Raw genomic sequence first — 26039 nt, 5'->3', positions numbered from 1 at the left:
CCATTGTACAAGTAAAACCCATATAATCACTAATGTAGGCATTTTTCTTTAATGTAAAACAAGAACATTAGTGTTATAATATGGCTACAAAATTGTTACCAGATGGTTATCAATCCGGAGTTTAAACTTTTGCCTAAAGTTTTTGTTTTAACAACTACAATATAACATGGGGAGCTAATTATAATCGATAAGCATGCGTTGTGTATACGTAGTGCGTTTCTATATTTGTTTTGTTTTCTGTTGAGTAGCCTATTAAAATGCTTAAAAGGAAGTTAGGGTGGACATGGGGATGGCATAATTTTTTGAAGATGTACACCAGTAAATGTGGGTAGGTTGTAACAGCACTCTCAGTCTTTGAAACTAATTGATGCAGTTTAGTGAAAAATGGTAGATTTCTAAGCTACTTTGAATTGAAGCTGATAAATTGAATCCTCTTCTGTAGTGTCCGGTCACTGTCCGGCGACGCTGACGGTCAAGCCATCCCGTCGAGGATGCACTTCTTATAGAGACTGCTCTGGAGGACACAAATGCTGTCCATTTCCCTGTGGGCCTGTGTGTGTGCCGCCTGTTTTCAGTGAGTTTTAATTAATGATGGATGCTATACGTCTTCCAAAAACACTGAAAAAATGTTTTGACTCAGAAATTGCTAGTAAGTTTCACAAATAATTGCAAAGAAACCACAAGCAACACATTGAATTAAACGCGAAACTATGAAGTAGATAGACTGATAATTCCGGTAAATCCTCCTATCATCTTAGACAATTTTTTTTTTTTTTTACACTGTATGAGACATTCAGTGATGTGGTTTCTGTCATGTGTCGGTATAACAGCAAAGCCAGGAGAGTGTCCAAGCCCAAATTTTGGAGCAGGAATGTGTGCCGAGTTGTGTTTCTATGACAGTGACTGTCCGAACAATGAGAAATGCTGCAGCAATGGATGTGGACGTCAGTGTATGGCTCCATTTGCAGGTATTTGTTATGTTATTATATTAGTGTTTGGGTCAGCTTCCTCGTTATTTCAGTTTGTCCTTTTTTCTAATAAATCGTTCTCCATGTAAAAATGATTCAGCCAATAGCATGGTTTCAAGCACAGGATGGCTTTACACAATTAACAGATTCTGATTAATACTTAATAGTAAAACTTGCTATTTGGGTTTTGTGCTGTATCCGAGACTGAATGCTGCTGAATGGACTGATTAAAGTTGACCATCTGTATCCATCCAGTGAAGCCTGGAGCCGAACCCCCGAGGCCTCCGGTGAAGCCTGGAGCCGAACCCCCGAGGCCTCCGGTGAAGCCTGGAGCCGAACCCCAGAGGCCTCCGGTGAAGCCTGGAGCCGAACCCCCGAGGCCTCCGGTGAAGCCTGGAGCCGAACCCCCGAGGCCTCCGGTGAAGCCTGGAGCCGAACCCCCGAGGCCTCCGGTGAAGCCTGGAGCCGAACCCCCGAGGCCTCCGGTGAAGCCTGCAGTGAAGCCTGCAGCCGAACCGCCGGAGCCTTCCACTGAACTGCCTGAACCGGAGCCTTCCGTCGAACTGCCTGTGTCTGAGCCAGAGCCTTCTGTCGAACTGCCGGATCATGGGCCAGAGCCGGAGCCTTCCGTCGAACTGCCGGAGCCTTCTGCCGAAATGCCTGAGCCGGAGCCTTCCACAGAACTGCCGGAACCTTCCGACGAACTGCCAGAGTTGCCTGCAGCCGAACCCCCGAAGCCTCCGGTGAGGCCTGCAGCCGAACCCCCGAAGCCTCCGGTGAGGCCTGCAGCCGAACCGCCCAAGCCTCCGGTGAGGCCTGCAGCCGAACCGCCCAAGCCTCCGGTGAGACCTGCAGCCGAACCACCCAAGCCTCCGGTGAGGCCTGCAGCCGAACCGCCCAAGCCTCCGGTGAGGCCTGCAGCCGAACCGCCCAAGCCTCCGGTGAGGCCTGCAGCCGAACCGCCCAAGCCTCCGGTGAGGCCTGCAGCCGAACCGCCCAAGCCTCCGGTGAGACCTGCAGCCGAACCGCCCAAGCCTCCGGTGAGACCTGCAGCCGAACCACCCAAGCCTCCGGTGAGGCCTGCAGCCGAACCGCCCAAGCCTCCAGTGAGACCTGCAGCCGAACCGCCCAAGCTTCCAGTGAGGCCTGCAGCTGAATTTCCAAACCCTTATGGCCAATGTCCTGGCCATAAGTAATGTGGCTATGCGTGGTTAACTGTGCTGATTTAACCATTGGATGTATGGTGTATTTTCCCTGTTATCACCAAATAAATCTCACTTGTAAGACTACTTTCTCTTTTCTTTTTTCTTAAGTGGGAAAACAACGTTGGTGTTTTTGGTATGCCAGCGTTAGTTTGGCTGTTCTCTCGCATAATGGCTCATTGAAAATTCGTGCTTTAGGAATGTACAAGTTCCCCTCCCTAAGACCCAAACACATGCAAAACTGTTTCAGAGAGGCTAGCAATAGTAAGTTAGCTTTGAACACATGAGCTCCCACCCTCCAAAGCCACGCCTCCTTCAAAACACATGAATGCACAAAGCAGAGTCTGCAAAGTGTCACGAGATGAAAGACCGTTAAATTGCCTCATGTTTCAAAACGCATAACATTTCAGTGACCATGAACACGCCAACAACTTAGTGCTCTAGTTGTACCATCTGACTGATGCGGATTCATTTCGGCAAGTCTGAATTTTCGTCCAGAGACCTTTACAGAAGGTATGTTCATATTTTAATATTTAGAACACTTCTAATATTGATTGCTATCAGGATGTGAAGAGTTTCAACCAGTATTGCCTATTGACCAATAGTCTTCTGCTGCATTCTGAAGCATTTGCTCCAAAGCATAATAGTCACATATATTGGTTGTAGACATGATATAGAATTATGTAGTTGAACGATGTTTGATTATAAGTCCGTCAAGAATTGTTTTGGGGTGATTTATGTATTATGTATACAGCTAAGTACTTTATGGCAATGCAAGCTTCAAAGAGATGAGTAAAGGAAGAACGTTGTCAATGTTTGGTAGTTTGGAAAAGACGGATTGGTTCAGAGATGGCACAGCTCGAGCCCGACTAAGATAACTGCAGACGTTGTTTGATCCCAAGACAAAGATCTAAAACAGACCACCACCTCCTTAATGACCTTTGAACGACCCCAGGGTTGAAATCTCTCAAAACAACTGAGACTTTACATATCAAAATACATAAAATCATCCCAAAACAATTCTTGATGGACGTCTAATCAAACATCGTTCAACAGCATAACCCTATATCATGCCAACATCCAATATAGTGGTATTCGAGTGGCGCTACAAATTCTTCTAAAATCGGATTTTATTTCTCGCATGTTAAATTAACATCCGACAAACGCGAACACACTTTTATTTAAGTACACTCACAATAACAATTAAATGTTGTGCTTTTGTAAAAAAAAAAAAAAAAGAGAAAACAAACAGTGTGCGCTTTCTGCCGCCTCAGTCTCCGTGAACTGGAGCGTGTCAAAGAAATGAACCAAAACTCTATAGGCTACTTGCCTCAGTCACGATGAGAAATATGTCTATAGAAAGCTTGGGTGAACAAAAATTCTCTGATTATATAATCCATATGAAACCATCCATCATCAAATTGGCTTTGATATAACCATGGCTGTATATTCACTATAGTGGCTGGAAACATTGTTTTCCTTCATACCCAGATAGCAATGAGTCGGCGGACCACCGTCGGTTCTCCGGCGGCAGTAGAAGCGTCAGAATGGCGACATCGCAAACACGTTGGACGGCGCACCGCCGGCGGCAGCCGCTTTTTAAAAGCGGCAGCCGCCTTCCTACCGCCTTCGTTAAGCGGCCGGCCCGCGGGCCAACCGCCGTTCCGCCGCGCTTTATATTGAAGGCCGTCCTTCCGCGGCCCGCCGGAGGCAAACGCTATTTTCGAGCGCTCTGCCGCCGCTTATTCTGGCTATATATATATATATATATTTTATAGCATGCAGTTTATCAAGAATAATGATTGCTCAAACCAGACAAATTTACAATTGGTATTTTTATTCCACATTTCAAAGTACAGTAACTGTCATTTAAACAAGATGTCAGATCACTGAAACATAACAGAAAAATAAATAAATCAATATACTAACATGCAGGTTTCCAATTCAATTTTGGTTAAACAGCCTTACAAGCAAATTACAACACTTACAATAAGTGTTCATATAAAAAGGACAGCTCTCGGGTAACAAATTACCAGTAAACATTATGACAAGTAAAGAGGATATTTGATACCAAATAATGTGCAAGATACCAAATAAATAAAAGTATAACTACATTTACAAGCCATTTCTAACAATATGATAAGTGGTAGTAATTTATAGTAAAGCTCTGGAGTAGAATAGGCCATTATAACGGCAATGCTGACCTGTGGCACAAGGATTTACAAGCTTTATTTGAAAAAGAAAAAAAGAAAGTAATTTCCACAGTGAGTGAGTGTAGTCTGACACTTCTGACTTCTTTAGGGGTCTTGATTCTACTGACTGCAAGATAAAGAAAGGATTCCAGTTGTCAGTGATTCTGGGGTGTCAGTAGTCAGTATAGTTTTAAGTGGTCGGCTGTGGGTCCCTCTCAGCTGTGCGGCGCCTTTTTCTGCCTTCATGGTCAGATGCTCCTTTCAGGTAACGTGTAACGTTAACCTGGACCGCCTCATCAGTGCATCCTGGGTTGCCGGGTCCTTCCGGATGGCTAATATAGAAAATACAGATCTGTCATTTAATTTGAATTGCATGAGGACAATAGGACATACACATCTACTTAAATCTAAAAAAAATATCCAACTTACTTTGAACAATGGTCTTCAGGAACATGTCTCTAAAACATGCTTTATCCCCTACACCAAGCTGAAAATCCAAAAAAGTGTTACAAAATACATTTCTCTGAAGCTTCTCATAAATAAATAAAAAATGTGTAAGGCTAAGGATTCAGACTGTAATATATGCAGTATACAATCTTAAATTTTACTTTATATCTAGGTCTACTACATGTACAGGTAGCCCCAGTGGGAATTAAACCGACAGCCACAGGTGCTGTTTGCAAGTTGTACCTAATTGCTCAGTGCAAGCAAACGTCTTCAACATTGTTTGTTGAACTTGCTTCACCTGCTCTTGAAGTAAGAATTTACAATTCGTATTTTTATATGTAATATTGTAGTGTTTATTATAAATGATTTATCTGTGCACTTCATTATTCTTTTAAAATTCATGTAGCCTTATAATCTTTAATCAAATACGTTACCCTTCCCTCCCCCCTCGAAACGACTTCTCTTCTCTTCCGGTCATGTGCTATGGCGCGAGGGCGTGGCAACTCCCCTCAAACCGTGCTATGAGCAGAGATGGAGAAGAGGAGCGCTAGAGTAAAACCCTGCCCTCCGTTCAATATACCGTTTCATTTTTAAATACGTCACAACACTGGAGAAAAGTCGTTTGTAACTTCCGGTTCATGCCGACTTCAAATAGAACCAATAGTTTCCAAAACAAAAAAACTTCACAAATAACATCACTTACTTGTACTCAAACTCTTGGCTCTGTGAAGTGGAGTCTGGATTACTGGGGAGAAACCTGGTTGCGAGAAAGAGGAAACAGAAATTTGAAAATCTAACAAATGGTATATTTTAGTGGCAGGATCACAAATCCAGCATAACAGCAATAGATTTTACATACCAGTTCAGCATTTTCCTGGTTTTCTGGAATCGATGCATCTTTCTAGAGTTTTTTTTCTTGAGACTTCCAAGATTCTAGAGTAGGGAATAATGAATGAAAGAGTCAGTTATCCACAATAAACAGAAAATAAATTACACAGATGAAATACAGGAAAATCAAATACACAAGTCAGACCCATTTACCTGCTCCCTTCATGAACTTAAAATGATGTTTCTCCCAGGTGCTGTGTGGAGGTGTGCAGAGGATGGCTAAATTGTTGCCTTCGTCTTTTTGCTGAGGTTAAATGGGGGCCAATGGCACATGCTCTCGCTGAGCCACTCTTGCGGAACCACTGCAAATGGCAGATCCTCCTCGTTGATAAACTGAACAAGGTGAACCATCTAAAATAGAAGAACATTTTGCATAAAGTATACTTTTTGATTAATTTCCAGGCAAAATCAATAACATTAAAATGCTCACCCCTTCAAAAAACGAGTCATTTTCACAAGTGGATCAACAGAAAACCATGTTCAGACAAAAACAATCATATACATATACACACATATATACATATACACACACACACACACACACATAGTTATTTTTGTAAGAAAACACCAAAAGTTAAACTTTCTAGATGTAAAGCTTTCTTTCTAGATGTAAAGCTTTGGCGATCTACTGTAGCTAGATACATTTCAACATGTCGAACATGCTTGAATTCAGTGAGTAAAAAAGGCGAAGCAACATGTGTTAGCTAACACTGTAAGTTAAACTAGACTAGCAGCATGGTTGTCGAATCAAACAAAACATCATTATGTTTAGTTAGAAAACAACACAAGTTATACTGATCAGTCTTTCTTGTTGTAAAGATTTTGCTAACGTTACCATTCCCACGTGGGCGGGAGAATTGTCCTTCAGGATTTGGTTACGTAAGTTAGTTAATTATTCGACTGACCAATACTATCTTAAACCACATACTGTAGTACTCACACTTGCATAAACATACGTAAATATAGTTAAAAGAAGAAAAGAAAAAACTAACGCCAGGAAGAAACTAAGTAACGTTAGCCTAACTAACGTTAGCTATGTCAGAAACATGACGAAAACTTTGTAAACAAGGCTAACTTACTAGCTTGACTAGTAAGGCAAGAACATATTTGAAAAAGCTGAACTAAAAATGTAAAAAATGAACATAATATTGCGTTACACAAAAAGGAAAAATGTACTTACTTTAAAGATCGTAGTCAATGACTAGATAGGATATCCTCTCCAAATACTGAAATCGTGTGACGAGTGGCCACTGTTGTGTTGGTAAATCTGCTTCCGTTTTTTAGGTACTGCCCCTCTCGGCCGGTGGAGGTACTTCTCTGTTTGTGCTTTAATACTTTCTTAAACATTTGTACAGATTGCAAAACTCGCAATTGCAAATTAATCCCTTACCTGTAAAAGGTAAAAAAAAAAAAAAAAAATCGAGCTTGTAAAAAAATGAAAGACATAAACGAAATTTCCTGGGGTGACAGAGAGACAAAATATTTCTAAATATTTCACTTTATCTTTCAGGTCAAAACAAGGATTTTCATGTTTATTATAAATATTACCATGGTTGCAAATTAATAAAAAAAATCTAAAGCATACCCAAGCTTTTGGCCAAGTTGCAGATGTCTTTCACTGTTCACTGATTTCAGGCATTGGTGAAAAGTCTAACTTCATCCATTTATTCTGCTAAATTGTTCATACCATGAATGAAATATTTATTTTAAAACCTAATCAGAATCAGAAAGATATTTATTGCCAAGTAAGTTTTACAAAAGGAATTCTTTTTGGACTATTTGTGCATCTCAATTGTGCATAAATCAAAGAAATGTAAAGAATTGTCACCTTAAGTGAATAAAATAATTATATATATTTTACATAGGCCTATCACTGAATCGCTTCAGAGTTTCAACGTAATTTAAATGTATTTTCCTAAACCTTATCATGGAATCAGACTGAGTCAAATCTGTTATAAACCCTAATGACTTTGGAGCAACAACAATAACAAAATTTGATATAATTCACATAATAATTATAATCGCTTTAAATGTGAAAGTTAAAATGCTGTCAGTTCCACTCATGCCAATGACATGGCTGGTCGATTTCAATGCGGCTTGCCGCCAGCCGGCCGCGGTTCATTTAGACGGCGGCAACCGCCAGAGAGAATGAAGTCGGCGGCCCGGCGGCTGTTCGCCGGCGGCATCTCGCAAGAAATGGGAGTGACGTATTCGGCGGCAAACGTTTCATCTCCGCCAGCGGGGCGCACCTATAGCCGACAGTTTGGGGCCGGCGGCAAAAAGAAGCCGTGCCGATATTTTTTGCTATCTGGGATAATTACTTTGCATCGCAAATCAATCAGCAATTGAAAAATTCAGATTCAAATTCTAGACATGCCCCTGTGTCTGTGCTGTGTCTCTTGATGTTCAATGCAGATTTATGCCAGCCTCCAGTAGAGATCCATTTCCTGGAGAGTTTAGGTGTAGGAGTTTAGTCATAATTACAACTTGTAACTTGTGGTAGAACTCCGACTTGTACCACGTGGTCGCTTTACCACCTGACCACATTTGGCGTTGATAGCTTTGCCATAAAAACGCTCAATCATCTCCTAATTACGGTAATTATTACGACATCCAACCCTAATCAAACACACCTGAACAAGCTAATCAAGGTCTTCAAGATTAGGCTACATTAGAAAGCTACAGGCTGGTGATTTTCATTAGGGTTGGAGTTACCCAGACCTCCAATTGGAACTTTAAAAACACGTTCGAACAGCTCTCTAAACTCTTTTGACAGCGTTTGTTGTGGGAACTGATATTTTGATGCAGCAACAGGGTTTTTCTTTGTAGTGTTGTGTTCCTTGCTGTCCACCCCTCCTGACTCACTAATTCAGCTCATCTTCCTGCAGAGTTGATTGTGAGATTGCAGGTCGAGAGGATGACCACTCGAGTGTACTGCTCGTTTAGTGTTGTTTTATTGTGTCTGTCTGCATGTTTGAGCACAACAGACGCTGGAGTCGTAGGTGAGAAGTTATTTTAGCTTCATTACACAGCCCGAAGAAGTGCATAAATAAACTTCCTAACCAATTTTGACTTTAGACCCATCTCAGCACATAGGCTTACAAAAATGCAGTGCAGACGTCAAGTGAGAGTTCAACTTTGTATGTTGGTTTAGTTTTAATAATAAGCAAAGTATAATTGTGCAAACTGTCATAGTTTATGCATTTTTCCATTGTACAAGTAAAACCCATATAATCACTAATGTAGGCATTTTTCTTTAATGTAAAACAAGAACATTAGTGTTATAATATGGCTACAAAATTGTTACCAGATGGTTATCAATCCGGAGTTTAAACTTTTGCCTAAAGTTTTTGTTTTAACAACTACAATATAACATGGGGAGCTAATTATAATCGATAAGCATGCGTTGTGTATACGTAGTGCGTTTCTATATTTGTTTTGTTTTCTGTTGAGTAGCCTATTAAAATGCTTAAAAGGAAGTTAGGGTGGACATGGGGATGGCATAATTTTTTGAAGATGTACACCAGTAAATGTGGGTAGGTTGTAACAGCACTCTCAGTCTTTGAAACTAATTGATGCAGTTTAGTGAAAAATGGTAGATTTCTAAGCTACTTTGAATTGAAGCTGATAAATTGAATCCTCTTCTGTAGTGTCCGGTCACTGTCCGGCGACGCTGACGGTCAAGCCATCCCGTCGAGGATGCACTTCTGATAGAGACTGCTCTGGAGGACACAAATGCTGTCCATTTCCCTGTGGGCCTGTGTGTGTGCCGCCTGTTTTCAGTGAGTTTTAATTAATGATGGATGCTATACGTCTTCCAAAAACACTGAAAAAATGTTTTGACTCAGAAATTGCTAGTAAGTTTCACAAATAATTGCAAAGAAACCACAAGCAACACATTGAATTAAACGCGAAACTATGAAGTAGATAGACTGATAATTCCGGTAAATCCTCCTATCATCTTAGACAAATATATTTTTTTTACACTGTATGAGACATTCAGTGATGTGGTTTCTGTCATGTGTCGGTATAACAGCAAAGCCAGGAGAGTGTCCAAGCCCAAATTTTGGAGCAGGAATGTGTGCCGAGTTGTGTTTCTATGACAGTGACTGTCCGAACAATGAGAAATGCTGCAGCAATGGATGTGGACGTCAGTGTATGGCTCCATTTGCAGGTATTTGTTATGTTATTATATTAGTGTTTGGGTCAGCTTCCTCGTTATTTCAGTTTGTCCTTTTTTCTAATAAATCGTTCTCCATGTAAAAATGATTCAGCCAATAGCATGGTTTCAAGCACAGGATGGCTTTACACAATTAACAGATGCTGATTAATACTTAATAGTAAAACTTGCTATTTGGGTTTTGTGCTGTATCCGAGACTGAATGCTGCTGAATGGACTGATTAAAGTTGACCATCTGTATCCATCCAGTGAAGCCTGGAGCCGAACCCCCGAGGCCTCCGGTGAAGCCTGGAGCCGAACCCCCGAGGCCTCCGGTGAAGCCTGGAGCCGAACCCCCGAGGCCTCCGGTGAAGCCTGGAGCCGAAACCCCGAGGCCTCCGGTGAAGCCTGGAGCCGAAACCCCGAGGCCTCCGGTGAAGCCTGGAGCCGAACCCCCGAGGCCTCCGGTGAAGCCTGGAGCCGAACCCCCGAGGCCTCCGGTGAAGCCTGGAGCCGAACCCCCGAGGCCTCCGGTGAAGCCTGGAGCCGAACCCCCGAGGCCTCCAGTGAAGCCTGGAGCCGAACCCCCGAGGCCTGCAGTGAAGCCTGCAGCCGAACCGCCGGAGCCTTCCACTGAACTGCCTGAACCGGAGCCTTCCGTCGAACTGCCTGTGTCTGAGCCGGAGCCTTCTGTCGAACTGCCGGATCATGGGCCAGAGCCGGAGCCTTCCGTCGAACTGCCGGAGCCTTCTGCCGAAATGCCTGAGCCGGAGCCTTCCACAGAACTGCCAGAGTTGCCTGCAGCCGAACCCCCGAAGCCTCCGGTGAGGCCTGCAGCCGAACCGCCCAAGCCTCCGGTGAGGCCTGCAGCCGAACCGCCCAAGCCTCCGGTGAGACCTGCAGCCGAACTGCCCAAGCCTCCAGTGAGACCTGCAGCCGAACCACCCAAGCCTCCGGTGAGGCCTGCAGCCGAACTGCCCAAGCCTCCATTGAGACCTGCAGCCGAACCGCCCAAGCCTCCGGTGAGGCCTGCAGCCGAACCGCCCAAGCCTCCGGTGAGACCTGCAGCCGAACCCCCGAGGCCTCCGGTGAAGCCTGGAGCCGAACCGCCCAAGCCTCCAGTGAGACCTGCAGCCGAACCACCCAAGCCTCCGGTGAAGCCTGGAGCCGAACCCCCGAGGCCTCCGGTGAAGCCTGGAGCCGAACCCCCGAGGCCTCCAGTGAAGCCTGGAGCCGAACCCCCGAGGCCTCCAGTGAAGCCTCCAGTGAAGCCTGCAGCCGAACCGCCGGAGCCTTCCACCGAACTGCCTGAACCGGAGCCTTCCGTCGAACTGCCTGTGTCTGAGCCGGAGCCTTCTGTCGAACTGCCGGATCATGGGCCAGAGCCGGAGCCTTCCGACGAACTGCCAGAGCTGCCTGCAGCCGAACCCCCGAAGCCTCCGGTGAGGCCTGCAGCCGAACCGCCCAAGCCTCCGGTGAGGCCTGCAGCCGAACCACCCAAGCCTCCGGTGAGGCCTGCAGCCGAACCGCCCAAGCCTCCGGTGAGGCCTGCAGCCGAACCGCCCAAGCCTCCGGTGAGGCCTGCAGCCGAACCGCCCAAGCCTCCGGTGAGGCCTGCAGCCGAACCGCCCAAGCCTCCGGTGAGGCCTGCAGCCGAACCGCCCAAGCCTCCAGTGAGACCTGCAGCCGAACCGCCCAAGCTTCCAGTGAGGCCTGCAGCTGAATTTCCAAACCCTTATGGCCAATGTCCTGGCCATAAGTAATGTGGCTATGCGTGGTTAACTGTGCTGATTTAACCATTGGATGTATGGTATATTTTCCCTGTTATCACCAAATAAATCTCACTTGTAAGACTACTTTCTCTTTTCTTTTTTCTTAAGTGGGAAAACAACGTTGGTGTTTTTGGTATGCCAGCGTTAGTTTGGCTGTTCTCTCGCATAATGGCTCATTGAAAATTCGTGCTTTAGGAATGTACAAGTTCCCCTCCCTAAGACCCAAACACATGCAAAACTGTTTCAGAGAGGCTAGCAATAGTAAGTTAGCTTTGAACACATGAGCTCCCACCCTCCAAAGCCACGCCTCCTTCAAAACACATGAATGCACAAAGCAGAGTCTGCAAAGTGTCACGAGATGAAAGACCGTTAAATTGCCTCATGTCTCAAAACGCATAACATTTCAGTGACTATGAACACGCCAACAACTTAGTGCTCTAGTTGTACCATCTGACTGATGCGGATTCATTTCGGCAAGTCTGAATTTTCGTCCAGAGACCTTTACAGAAGGTATGTTCATATTTTAATATTTAGAACACTTCTAATATTGATTGCTATCAGGATGTGAAGAGTTTCAACCAGTATTGCCTATTGACCAATAGTCTTCTGCTGCATTCTGAAGCATTTGCTCCAAAGCATAATAGTCACATATATTGGTTGTAGACATGATATAGAATTATGTAGTTGAACGATGTTTGATTATAAGTCCGTCAAGAATTGTTTTGGGGTGATTTATGTATTATGTATACAGCTAAGTACTTGATGGCAATGCAAGCTTCAAAGAGATGAGTAAAGGAAGAACGTTGTCAATGTTTGGTAGTTTGGAAAAGACGGATTGGTTCAGAGATGGCACAGCTCGAGCCCGACCAAGATAACTGCAGACGTTGTTTGATCCCAAGACAAAGATCTAAAACAGACCACCACCTCCTTAATGACCTTTGAACGACCCCAGGGTTGAAATCTCTCAAAACCACTGAGACTTTACATATCAAAATACATAAAATCATCCCAAAACAATTCTTGATGGACGTCTAATCAAACATCGTTCAACAGCATAACCCTATATCATGCCAACATCCAATATAGTGGTATTTGAGTGGCGCTACAAATTCTTCTAAAATCGGATTTTATTTCTGGCATGTTAAATTAACATCCGACAAACGCGAACACACTTTTATTTAAGTACACTCACAATAACAATTAAATGTTGTGCTTTTGTAAAAAAAAAAAAAAAAGAGAAAACAAACAGTGTGCGCTTTCTGCCGCCTCAGTCTCCGTGAACTGGAGCGTGTCAAAGAAATGAACCAAAACTCTATAGGCTACTTGCCTCAGTCACGATGAGAAATATGTCTATAGAAAGCTTGGGTGAACAAAAATTCTCTGATTATATAATCCATATGAAACCATCCATCATCAAATTGGCTTTGATATAACCATGGCTGTATATTCACTATAGTGGCTGGAAACATTGTTTTCCTTCATAATTACTTTGCATCGCAAATCAATCAGCAATTGAAAAATTCAGATTCAAATTCTAGACATGCCCCTGTGTCTGTGCTGTGTCTCTTGATGTTCAATGTAGATTTATGCCACTCTCCAGTAGAGATCCATTTCCTGGAGAGTTTAGGTGTAGGAGTTTAGTCATAATTACAACTTGTAACTTGTGGTAGAACTCCGACTTGTACCACGTGGTCGCTTTACCACCTGACCACATTTGGCGTTGATAGCTTTGCCATAAAAACGCTCAATCATCTCCTAATTACGGTAATTATTACGACATCCAACCCTAATCAAACACACCTGAACAAGCTAATCAAGGTCTTCAAGATTAGGCTACATTAGAAAGCTACAGGCTGGTGATTTTCATTAGGGTTGGAGTTACCCAGACCTCCAATTGGAACTTTAAAAACACGTTCGAACAGCTCTCTAAACTCTTTTGACAGCGTTTGTTGTGGGACCTGATATTTTGATGCAGCAACAGGGTTTTTCTTTGTAGTGTTGTGTTCCTTGCTGTCCACCCCTCCGGACTCACTAATTCAGCTCATCTTCCTGCAGAGTTGATTGTGAGATTGCAGGTCGAGAGGATGACCACTCGAGTGTACTGCTCGTTTAGTGCTGTTTTATTGTGTCTGTCTGCATGTTTGAGCACAACAGACGCTGGAGTCGTAGGTGAGAAGTTATTTTAGCTTCATTACACAGCCCGAAGAAGTGCATAAATAAACTTCCTAACCAATTTTGACTTTAGACCCATCTCAGCACATAGGCTTACAAAAATGCAGTGCAGACGTCAAGTGAGAGTTCAACTTTGTATGTTGGTTTAGTTTTAATAATAAGCTAAATATAATTGTGCAAACTGTCATAAGTTTATGCATTTTTCCATTGTACAAGTAAAACCCATATAATCACTAATGTAGGCATTTTTCTTTAATGTAAAACAAGAACATTAGTGTTATAATATGGCTACAAAATTGTTACCAGATGGTTATCAATCCGGAGTTTAAACTTTTGCCTAAAGTTTTTGTTTTAACAACTACAATATAACATGGGGAGCTAATTATAATCGATAAGCATGCGTTGTGTATACGTAGTGCGTTTCTATATTTGTTTTGTTTTCTGTTGAGTAGCCTATTAAAATGCTTAAAAGGAAGTTAGGGTGGACATGGGGATGGCATAATTTTTTGAAGATGTACACCAGTAAATTTGGGTAGGTTGTAACAGCACTCTCAGTCTTTGAAACTAATTGATGCAGTTTAGTGAAAAATGGTAGATTTCTAAGCTACTTTGAATTGAAGCTGATAAATTGAATCCTCTTCTGTAGTGTCCGGTCACTGTCCAGCGACGCTGACGGTCAAGCCATCCCGTCGAGGATGCACTTCTGATAGAGACTGCTCTGGAGGACACAAATGCTGTCCATTTCCCTGTGGGCCTGTGTGTGTGCCGCCTGTTTTCAGTGAGTTTTAATTAATGATGGATGCTATACGTCTTCCAAAAACACTGAAAAAATGTTTTGACTCAGAAATTGCTAGTAAGTTTCACAAATAATTGCAAAGAAACCACAAGCAACACATTGAATTAAACGCGAAACTATGAAGTAGATAGACTGATAATTCCGGTAAATCCTCCTATCATCTTAGACAATTTTTTTTTTTTTTACACTGTATGAGACATTCAGTAATGTGGTTTCTGTCATGTGTCGGTATAACAGCAAAGCCAGGAGAGTGTCCAAGCCCAAATTTTGGAGCAGGAATGTGTGCCGAGTTGTGTTTCTATGACAGTGACTGTCCGAACAATGAGAAATGCTGCAGCAATGGATGTGGACGTCAGTGTATGGCTCCATTTGCAGGTATTTGTTATGTTATTATATTAGTGTTTGGGTCAGCTTCCTCGTTATTTCAGTTTGTCTTGTTTTCTAATAAATCGTTCTCCATGTAAAAATGATTCAGCCAATAGCATGGTTTCAAGCACAGGATGGCTTTACACAATTAACAGATGCTGATTAATACTTATAGTAAGACTTACTATTTGGGTTTTGTGCTGTATCTGAGACTGAAAACTGCTAAATGGACTGACTAAATTTGACTCTCTGTATCCATCCAGTGAAGCCTGGAGCCGAACCCCCGAGGCCTCCGGTGAAGCCTGGAGCCGAACCCCCAAGGCCTCCGGTGAAGCCTGGAGCCGAACCCCCGAGGCCTCCGGTGAAGCCTGGAGCCGAACCCCCGAGGCCTCCGGTGAAGCCTGGAGCCGAACCCCCGAGGCCTCCGGTGAAGCCTGGAGCCGAACCCCCGAGGCCTCCGGTGAAGCCTGGAGCCGAACCCCCGAGGCCTCCGGTGAAGCCTGCAGCCGAACCCCCGAGGCCTCCGGTGAAGCCTGCAGCCGAACTGCCTGAGCCTTCCACTGAACTGCCTGAACCGGAGCCTTCCATCGAACTGCCTGTGTCTGAGCCGGAGCCTTCCGTCGAACTGCCTGTGTCTGAGCCGGAGCCTTCGGTCGAACTGCCGGAGCCTTTTACCGAAATGCCTGAGCCGGAGCCTTCCACCGAACTGCCGGAGCCTTCCGACGAACTGCCAGAGTTGCCTGCAGCCGAACCCCCGAAGCCTCCGGTGAAGCCTGCAGCCGAACCCCCGAAGCATCCGGTGAAGCCTGCAGCCGAACCGCCCAAGCCTCCTGTGAAGCCTGCAGCCGAACCGCCCAAGCCTCCAGTGAGGCCTGCAGCCGAACCGCCCAAGCCTCCAGTGAGGCCTGCAGCCGAACCGCCCAAGCCTCCAGTGAGGCCTGCAGCCGAACCACCCAAGCCTCCAGTGAGGCCTGCAGCCGAACCGCCCAAGCCTCCAGTGAGGCCTGCAGCCGAACCGCCCAAGCCTCCAGTGAGACCTGCAGCCGAACCGCCCAAGCCTCCAGTGAGGCCTGCAGCCGAACCCCCCAAGCTTCCAGTGAGGCCTGCAGCTGAATATCCAAACCCTTATGGCCAATGTCCTGGCCATAAGTAATGTGGCTATGCATGGTTAACTGTGCTGATTTAACCATCGGATGTATGGTATTTTTCCCCTGTTATCACCAAATAAATCTCACACTTGTAAGACTTATTTCTCTTTTCTTTTTTCTTTTTTAATTTGGAAAACAAATTTGGTGTTTTTGGTAAGCCAGCGTTAGTTTGGCTGTTCTCTCACATAATGGCTCATTGGAATTCGTGCTTTAGGAATGTACAAGTTCCCCTCCCTAAGACCCAAACACTTGCAAAACAGTTTCAGTGAGGCTAGTAATAATACGTTAGCTTTAAACGCATGAGCTCCCACCGTCCAAAGCCACGGCTCTTTCAAAACACATGAACGCACAAAGCAGAGTCTGCAAAGTGTCACGAGACGAAAGACCGTTAAATTGCCTCAGGTCTCAAAACGCATAACATTACAGTGACTATGAAGACGTAAACGACTTACGGTGCTCTAGTTGTACCATCTGACTGATGCGGATTCATTTCGGCGTTAATAGTGTTGACATGGAAACGCATAAATCCAAGTCTGAATTTTCGTCCGGAGACCTTTACAGAAGGTATGTTCACATTTTAATATTTAGAACACTTCTAATATTGATTGCTATCAGGATGTGAAGAGTTTCAACCAGTATTGCCTATTGACCAATAGTCTTCTGAAGCATTTGCTACAAAGCATAATAGTCACATATATTGTTTGTAGACATGATATAGAATTATGTAGTTGAACGATGTTTGATTAAGTCCGTCAAGAATTGTTTTGGGTTGATTTGTATTATGTATACAGCTAAGTACTTTATGGCCATGCAAGCTTCAAAGAGATGAGCCTAGCTAAAGGAAGAACGTTGTCAATGTTAGGTAGTTTGGAAAAGACGGATTGGTTCAGAGATGGCACAGCTCGAGCCCGACCAAGATAACTGCAGACGTTGTTTGATCCCAAGACAAAGATCTAAAACAGATGTAGAGTATGAATGGAGAATCATGAATTCACTAATTCCGAACGCCATGCACACATTCCTGCGAACGGTTTCTAAATGCCCACAACCTATGACTCACCCAATCTAAATCAACTAGCGCCAATGAGTCTGAAGTTTAAATTGATTTCTGACACCTTTACAGCGTAACCGAGTCTCCCCAGATCTCCTCGTGCCAGCCCGATTAATTCGCGAGGCACGATCAAAGAAGACCGTTATCTCTAACACCCCTCCCCGGCGAGGGGGGGGTGCCAGATGTTCAAATGCAGATACGCACACACCTATGTTCACACACACATACCTATGAACCCTAGGTTTCTATCTATAAATCGGTACTAAAACAGAGTTGGTGTATTAAAATCCCTTTAACAGAACTATAAATGTGCAAACATGTCCTACGAATGTTTTCATGAATGTAAGACACTTATAAATGCCCGAAAGTGTGCATTAAGAGGTAATTCTGCAATATTATGTCTGTGACGTGTGATGTTTGATATGTTTGTAATCCTAAAAATCTGATCTATTCATTAAGCTGTATATCGATATCGTGTGTAGCGAAAATGAGTCTGTTTTGGGGAAATTATTTAACTCAAATGGGGAATATTATTCATTAGATAATGAATATGTAATCGCATACATAAATTAAATTATCCCAAATAGGGAATGGACTAAACATTACCATATATGAATAATTAACACGATTGATCGTAGTAATTATTGATATTTGGTTTGGTTAAGTCAGATTAATTGTCAGGGTCAATTTACATGTGATTCCAAATTAGTTTGTCATGCATCCTGGTTCGTCCTGCGAATCGGAGATGAAAACTTCCTTATATCACGAGATTACCTGCCTGTATACCGAGTGAATATTTTCCGCTGGCCACACGGAAGTATCTGCTCGTATACGGCACTTTCAGATGTTTACAATAGTTAACCGAGGTAGAGCTTTGGTAACTTACAGATCTTTGACATATTACAGAGACTTCAATCATGGGACAATGAGACAGATTCGATTCAAAGGATTATGGAATTTTAATAACACAATACTAAGGGTTATATAGACTACTAAAAACCACGCAGGAGTAAATAATATGCATATCAAAACAAACAATTAATACAGGATTGCAATATGACGTATTTAAAAGGACACAGTTAGAGTGGGAGAAGCCAAACCCCCGAGGCCTCCGGTGAAGCCTGGAGCCGAACCCCCGAGGCCTCCAGTGAAGCCTGCAGTGAAGCCTGCAGCCGAACCGCCGGAGCCTTCCACTGAACTGCCTGAACCGGAGCCTTCCGTCGAACTGCCTGTGTCTGAGCCGGAGCCTTCTGTCGAACTGCCGGATCATGGGCCAGAGCCGCAGCCTTCCGTCGAACTGCCGGAGCCTTCTGCCGAAATGCCTGAGCCGGAGCCTTCCACAGAACTGCCAGAGTTGCCTGCAGCCGAACCCCCGAAGCCTCCGGTGAGGCCTGCAGCCGAACCGCCCAAGCCTCCGGTGAGGCCTGCAGCCGAACCGCCCAAGCCTCCAGTGAGGCCTGCAGCCGAACCGCCCAAGCCTCCGGTGAGACCTGCAGCCGAACTGCCCAAGCCTCCAGTGAGACCTGCAGCCGAACCACCCAAGCCTCCGGTGAGGCCTGCAGCCGAACTGCCCAAGCCTCCATTGAGACCTGCAGCCGAACCGCCCAAGCCTCCGGTGAGGCCTGCAGCCGAACCGCCCAAGCCTCCGGTGAGACCTGCAGCCGAACCCCCGAGGCCTCCGGTGAAGCCTGGAGCCGAACCCCCGAAGCCTCCGGTGAAGCCTGGAGCCGAACCGCCCAAGCCTCCAGTGAGACCTGCAGCCGAACCACCCAAGCCTCCGGTGAAGCCTGGAGCCGAACCCCCGAGGCCTCCGGTGAAGCCTGGAGCCGAACCCCCGAGGCCTCCAGTGAAGCCTGGAGCCGAACCCCCGAGGCCTCCAGTGAAGCCTCCAGTGAAGCCTGCAGCCGAACCGCCGGAGCCTTCCACCGAACTGCCTGAACCGGAGCCTTCCGTCGAACTGCCTGTGTCTGAGCCGGAGCCTTCTGTCGAACTGCCGGATCATGGGCCGGAGCCAGAGCCGGAGCCTTCCGACGAACTGCCAGAGCTGCCTGCAGCCGAACCCCCGAAGCCTCCGGTGAGGCCTGCAGCCGAACCGCCCAAGCCTCCGGTGAGGCCTGCAGCCGAACCACCCAAGCCTCCGGTGAGGCCTGCAGCCGAACCGCCCAAGCCTCCGGTGAGGCCTGCAGCCGAACCGCCCAAGCCTCCGGTGAGGCCTGCAGCCGAACCGCCCAAGCCTCCGGTGAGGCCTGCAGCCGAACCGCCCAAGCCTCCGGTGAGGCCTGCAGCCGAACCGCCCAAGCCTCCAGTGAGACCTGCAGCCGAACCGCCCAAGCTTCCAGTGAGGCCTGCAGCTGAATTTCCAAACCCTTATGGCCAATGTCCTGGCCATAAGTAATGTGGCTATGCGTGGTTAACTGTGCTGATTTAACCATTGGATGTATGGTATATTTTCCCTGTTATCACCAAATAAATCTCACTTGTAAGACTACTTTCTCTTTTCTTTTTTCTTAAGTGGGAAAACAACGTTGGTGTTTTTGGTATGCCAGCGTTAGTTTGGCTGTTCTCTCGCATAATGGCTCATTGAAAATTCGTGCTTTAGGAATGTACAAGTTCCCCTCCCTAAGACCCAAACACATGCAAAACTGTTTCAGAGAGGCTAGCAATAGTAAGTTAGCTTTGAACACATGAGCTCCCACCCTCCAAAGCCACGCCTCCTTCAAAACACATGAATGCACAAAGCAGAGTCTGCAAAGTGTCACGAGATGAAAGACCGTTAAATTGCCTCATGTCTCAAAACGCATAACATTTCAGTGACTATGAACACGCCAACAACTTAGTGCTCTAGTTGTACCATCTGACTGATGCGGATTCATTTCGGCAAGTCTGAATTTTCGTCCAGAGACCTTTACAGAAGGTATGTTCATATTTTAATATTTAGAACACTTCTAATATTGATTGCTATCAGGATGTGAAGAGTTTCAACCAGTATTGCCTATTGACCAATAGTCTTCTGCTGCATTCTGAAGCATTTGCTCCAAAGCATAATAGTCACATATATTGGTTGTAGACATGATATAGAATTATGTAGTTGAACGATGTTTGATTATAAGTCCGTCAAGAATTGTTTTGGGGTGATTTATGTATTATGTATACAGCTAAGTACTTTATGGCAATGCAAGCTTCAAAGAGATGAGTAAAGGAAGAACGTTGTCAATGTTTGGTAGTTTGGAAAAGACGGATTGGTTCAGAGATGGCACAGCTCGAGCCCGACCAAGATAACTGCAGACGTTGTTTGATCCCAAGACAAAGATCTAAAACAGACCACCACCTCCTTAATGACCTTTGAACGACCCCAGGGTTGAAATCTCTCAAAACCACTGAGACTTTACATATCAAAATACATAAAATCATCCCAAAACAATTCTTGATGGACGTCTAATCAAACATCGTTCAACAGCATAACCCTATATCATGCCAACATCCAATATAGTGGTATTTGAGTGGCGCTACAAATTCTTCTAAAATCGGATTTTATTTCTGGCATGTTAAATTAACATCCGACAAACGCGAACACACTTTTATTTAAGTACACTCACAATAACAATTAAATGTTGTGCTTTTGTAAAAAAAAAAAAAAAAGAGAAAACAAACAGTGTGCGCTTTCTGCCGCCTCAGTCTCCGTGAACTGGAGCGTGTCAAAGAAATGAACCAAAACTCTATAGGCTACTTGCCTCAGTCACGATGAGAAATATGTCTATAGAAAGCTTGGGTGAACAAAAATTCTCTGATTATATAATCCATATGAAACCATCCATCATCAAATTGGCTTTGATATAACCATGGCTGTATATTCACTATAGTGGCTGGAAACATTGTTTTCCTTCATAATTACTTTGCATCGCAAATCAATCAGCAATTGAAAAATTCAGATTCAAATTCTAGACATGCCCCTGTGTCTGTGCTGTGTCTCTTGATGTTCAATGTAGATTTATGCCACTCTCCAGTAGAGATCCATTTCCTGGAGAGTTTAGGTGTAGGAGTTTAGTCATAATTACAACTTGTAACTTGTGGTAGAACTCCGACTTGTACCACGTGGTCGCTTTACCACCTGACCACATTTGGCGTTGATAGCTTTGCCATAAAAACGCTCAATCATCTCCTAATTACGGTAATTATTACGACATCCAACCCTAATCAAACACACCTGAACAAGCTAATCAAGGTCTTCAAGATTAGGCTACATTAGAAAGCTACAGGCTGGTGATTTTCATTAGGGTTGGAGTTACCCAGACCTCCAATTGGAACTTTAAAAACACGTTCGAACAGCTCTCTAAACTCTTTTGACAGCGTTTGTTGTGGGACCTGATATTTTGATGCAGCAACAGGGTTTTTCTTTGTAGTGTTGTGTTCCTTGCTGTCCACCCCTCCGGACTCACTAATTCAGCTCATCTTCCTGCAGAGTTGATTGTGAGATTGCAGGTCGAGAGGATGACCACTCGAGTGTACTGCTCGTTTAGTGCTGTTTTATTGTGTCTGTCTGCATGTTTGAGCACAACAGACGCTGGAGTCGTAGGTGAGAAGTTATTTTAGCTTCATTACACAGCCCGAAGAAGTGCATAAATAAACTTCCTAACCAATTTTGACTTTAGACCCATCTCAGCACATAGGCTTACAAAAATGCAGTGCAGACGTCAAGTGAGAGTTCAACTTTGTATGTTGGTTTAGTTTTAATAATAAGCTAAATATAATTGTGCAAACTGTCATAAGTTTATGCATTTTTCCATTGTACAAGTAAAACCCATATAATCACTAATGTAGGCATTTTTCTTTAATGTAAAACAAGAACATTAGTGTTATAATATGGCTACAAAATTGTTACCAGATGGTTATCAATCCGGAGTTTAAACTTTTGCCTAAAGTTTTTGTTTTAACAACTACAATATAACATGGGGAGCTAATTATAATCGATAAGCATGCGTTGTGTATACGTAGTGCGTTTCTATATTTGTTTTGTTTTCTGTTGAGTAGCCTATTAAAATGCTTAAAAGGAAGTTAGGGTGGACATGGGGATGGCATAATTTTTTGATGTACACCAGTAAATTTGGGTAGGTTGTAACAGCACTCTCAGTCTTTGAAACTAATTGATGCAGTTTAGTGAAAAATGGTAGATTTCTAAGCTACTTTGAATTGAAGCTGATAAATTGAATCCTCTTCTGTAGTGTCCGGTCACTGTCCAGCGACGCTGACGGTCAAGCCATCCCGTCGAGGATGCACTTCTGATAGAGACTGCTCTGGAGGACACAAATGCTGTCCATTTCCCTGTGGGCCTGTGTGTGTGCCGCCTGTTTTCAGTGAGTTTTAATTAATGATGGATGCTATACGTCTTCCAAAAACACTGAAAAAATGTTTTGACTCAGAAATTGCTAGTAAGTTTCACAAATAATTGCAAAGAAACCACAAGCAACACATTGAATTAAACGCGAAACTATGAAGTAGATAGACTGATAATTCCGGTAAATCCTCCTATCATCTTAGACAATTTTTTTTTTTTTTACACTGTATGAGACATTCAGTAATGTGGTTTCTGTCATGTGTCGGTATAACAGCAAAGCCAGGAGAGTGTCCAAGCCCAAATTTTGGAGCAGGAATGTGTGCCGAGTTGTGTTTCTATGACAGTGACTGTCCGAACAATGAGAAATGCTGCAGCAATGGATGTGGACGTCAGTGTATGGCTCCATTTGCAGGTATTTGTTATGTTATTATATTAGTGTTTGGGTCAGCTTCCTCGTTATTTCAGTTTGTCTTGTTTTCTAATAAATCGTTCTCCATGTAAAAATGATTCAGCCAATAGCATGGTTTCAAGCACAGGATGGCTTTACACAATTAACAGATGCTGATTAATACTTATAGTAAGACTTACTATTTGGGTTTTGTGCTGTATCTGAGACTGAAAACTGCTAAATGGACTGACTAAATTTGACTCTCTGTATCCATCCAGTGAAGCCTGGAGCCGAACCCCCGAGGCCTCCGGTGAAGCCTGGAGCCGAACCCCCAAGGCCTCCGGTGAAGCCTGGAGCCGAACCCCCAAGGCCTCCGGTGAAGCCTGGAGCCGAACCCCCGAGGCCTCCGGTGAAGCCTGGAGCCGAACCCCCGAGGCCTCCGGTGAAGCCTGGAGCCGAACCCCCGAGGCCTCCGGTGAAGCCTGGAGCCGAACCCCCGAGGCCTCCGGTGAAGCCTGGAGCCGAACCCCCGAGGCCTCCGGTGAAGCCTGCAGCCGAACCCCCGAGGCCTCCGGTGAAGCCTGCAGCCGAACCCCCGAGGCCTCCGGTGAAGCCTGCAGCCGAACTGCCTGAGCCTTCCACTGAACTGCCTGAACCGGAGCCTTCCATCGAACTGCCTGTGTCTGAGCCGGAGCCTTCCGTCGAACTGCCTGTGTCTGAGCCGGAGCCTTCGGTCGAACTGCCGGAGCCTTTTACCGAAATGCCTGAGCCGGAGCCTTCCACCGAACTGCCGGAGCCTTCCGACGAACTGCCAGAGTTGCCTGCAGCCGAACCCCCGAAGCCTCCGGTGAAGCCTGCAGCCGAACCCCCGAAGCATCCGGTGAAGCCTGCAGCCGAACCGCCCAAGCCTCCTGTGAAGCCTGCAGCCGAACCGCCCAAGCCTCCAGTGAGGCCTGCAGCCGAACCGCCCAAGCCTCCAGTGAGGCCTGCAGCCGAACCGCCCAAGCCTCCAGTGAGGCCTGCAGCCGAACCACCCAAGCCTCCAGTGAGGCCTGCAGCCGAACCGCCCAAGCCTCCAGTGAGGCCTGCAGCCGAACCGCCCAAGCCTCCAGTGAGACCTGCAGCCGAACCGCCCAAGCCTCCAGTGAGGCCTGCAGCCGAACCCCCCAAGCTTCCAGTGAGGCCTGCAGCTGAATATCCAAACCCTTATGGCCAATGTCCTGGCCATAAGTAATGTGGCTATGCATGGTTAACTGTGCTGATTTAACCATCGGATGTATGGTATTTTTCCCCTGTTATCACCAAATAAATCTCACACTTGTAAGACTTATTTCTCTTTTCTTTTTTCTTTTTTAATTTGGAAAACAAATTTGGTGTTTTTGGTAAGCCAGCGTTAGTTTGGCTGTTCTCTCACATAATGGCTCATTGGAATTCGTGCTTTAGGAATGTACAAGTTCCCCTCCCTAAGACCCAAACACTTGCAAAACAGTTTCAGTGAGGCTAGTAATAATACGTTAGCTTTAAACGCATGAGCTCCCACCGTCCAAAGCCACGGCTCTTTCAAAACACATGAACGCACAAAGCAGAGTCTGCAAAGTGTCACGAGACGAAAGACCGTTAAATTGCCTCAGGTCTCAAAACGCATAACATTACAGTGACTATGAAGACGTAAACGACTTACGGTGCTCTAGTTGTACCATCTGACTGATGCGGATTCATTTCGGCGTTAATAGTGTTGACATGGAAACGCATAAATCCAAGTCTGAATTTTCGTCCGGAGACCTTTACAGAAGGTATGTTCACATTTTAATATTTAGAACACTTCTAATATTGATTGCTATCAGGATGTGAAGAGTTTCAACCAGTATTGCCTATTGACCAATAGTCTTCTGAAGCATTTGCTACAAAGCATAATAGTCACATATATTGTTTGTAGACATGATATAGAATTATGTAGTTGAACGATGTTTGATTAAGTCCGTCAAGAATTGTTTTGGGTTGATTTGTATTATGTATACAGCTAAGTACTTTATGGCCATGCAAGCTTCAAAGAGATGAGCCTAGCTAAAGGAAGAACGTTGTCAATGTTAGGTAGTTTGGAAAAGACGGATTGGTTCAGAGATGGCACAGCTCGAGCCCGACCAAGATAACTGCAGACGTTGTTTGATCCCAAGACAAAGATCTAAAACAGATGTAGAGTATGAATGGAGAATCATGAATTCACTAATTCCGAACGCCATGCACACATTCCTGCGAACGGTTTCTAAATGCCCACAACCTATGACTCACCCAATCTAAATCAACTAGCGCCAATGAGTCTGAAGTTTAAATTGATTTCTGACACCTTTACAGCGTAACCGAGTCTCCCCAGATCTCCTCGTGCCAGCCCGATTAATTCGCGAGGCACGATCAAAGAAGACCGTTATCTCTAACACCCCTCCCCGGCGAGGGGGGGGTGCCAGATGTTCAAATGCAGATACGCACACACCTATGTTCACACACACATACCTATGAACCCTAGGTTTCTATCTATAAATCGGTACTAAAACAGAGTTGGTGTATTAAAATCCCTTTAACAGAACTATAAATGTGCAAACATGTCCTACGAATGTTTTCATGAATGTAAGACACTTATAAATGCCCGAAAGTGTGCATTAAGAGGTAATTCTGCAATATTATGTCTGTGACGTGTGATGTTTGATATGTTTGTAATCCTAAAAATCTGATCTATTCATTAAGCTGTATATCGATATCGTGTGTAGCGAAAATGAGTCTGTTTTGGGGAAATTATTTAACTCAAATGGGGAATATTATTCATTAGATAATGAATATGTAATCGCATACATAAATTAAATTATCCCAAATAGGGAATGGACTAAACATTACCATATATGAATAATTAACACGATTGATCGTAGTAATTATTGATATTTGGTTTGGTTAAGTCAGATTAATTGTCAGGGTCAATTTACATGTGATTCCAAATTAGTTTGTCATGCATCCTGGTTCGTCCTGCGAATCGGAGATGAAAACTTCCTTATATCACGAGATTACCTGCCTGTATACCGAGTGAATATTTTCCGCTGGCCACACGGAAGTATCTGCTCGTATACGGCACTTTCAGATGTTTACAATAGTTAACCGAGGTAGAGCTTTGG

General features: G+C 44.6%; 1 protein-coding gene and 2 long non-coding RNA genes across 3 annotated transcripts; 1 reads left to right on the top strand and 2 right to left on the bottom strand.

Annotated features, from left to right (window-relative positions):
• Positions 1 to 483: 483 nt before the first annotated feature.
• LOC130085102 (uncharacterized) lies at positions 484 to 1505 on the top strand. Its single transcript, XR_008807105.1, has 3 exons — positions 484 to 574; positions 831 to 968; positions 1467 to 1505. It is a non-coding gene; the product is annotated as an uncharacterized LOC130085102 (long non-coding RNA).
• A 4006-nt stretch (positions 1506 to 5511) lies between these two features.
• LOC130085110 (uncharacterized) lies at positions 5512 to 6016 on the bottom strand. Its single transcript, XR_008807109.1, has 3 exons — positions 5851 to 6016; positions 5669 to 5742; positions 5512 to 5566 (listed from the first exon to the last, which is right to left on the bottom strand). It is a non-coding gene; the product is annotated as an uncharacterized LOC130085110 (long non-coding RNA).
• Positions 6017 to 10031: 4015 nt separating this feature from the next.
• On the bottom strand, positions 10032 to 13380 carry LOC130087322 (uncharacterized PE-PGRS family protein PE_PGRS46-like). The gene is made up of 2 exons (XM_056253588.1): positions 13280 to 13380; positions 10032 to 10554 (listed from the first exon to the last, which is right to left on the bottom strand). The coding sequence occupies exons 1-2, from the start codon at positions 13378 to 13380 to the stop codon at positions 10032 to 10034; spliced, it is 624 nt and encodes a 207-aa protein (XP_056109563.1).
• Positions 13381 to 26039: the final 12659 nt, after the last annotated feature.

The sequence above is a fragment of the Rhinichthys klamathensis genome, unplaced genomic scaffold, assembly GCF_029890125.1.
Source record: "Rhinichthys klamathensis goyatoka isolate OS25496 unplaced genomic scaffold, OSU_Roscu_1.1 h1tg000004l_1, whole genome shotgun sequence".
NCBI lineage: Eukaryota > Metazoa > Chordata > Actinopteri > Cypriniformes > Leuciscidae > Rhinichthys > Rhinichthys klamathensis.
This window is presented reverse-complemented; position numbering and strand designations above follow the sequence as displayed.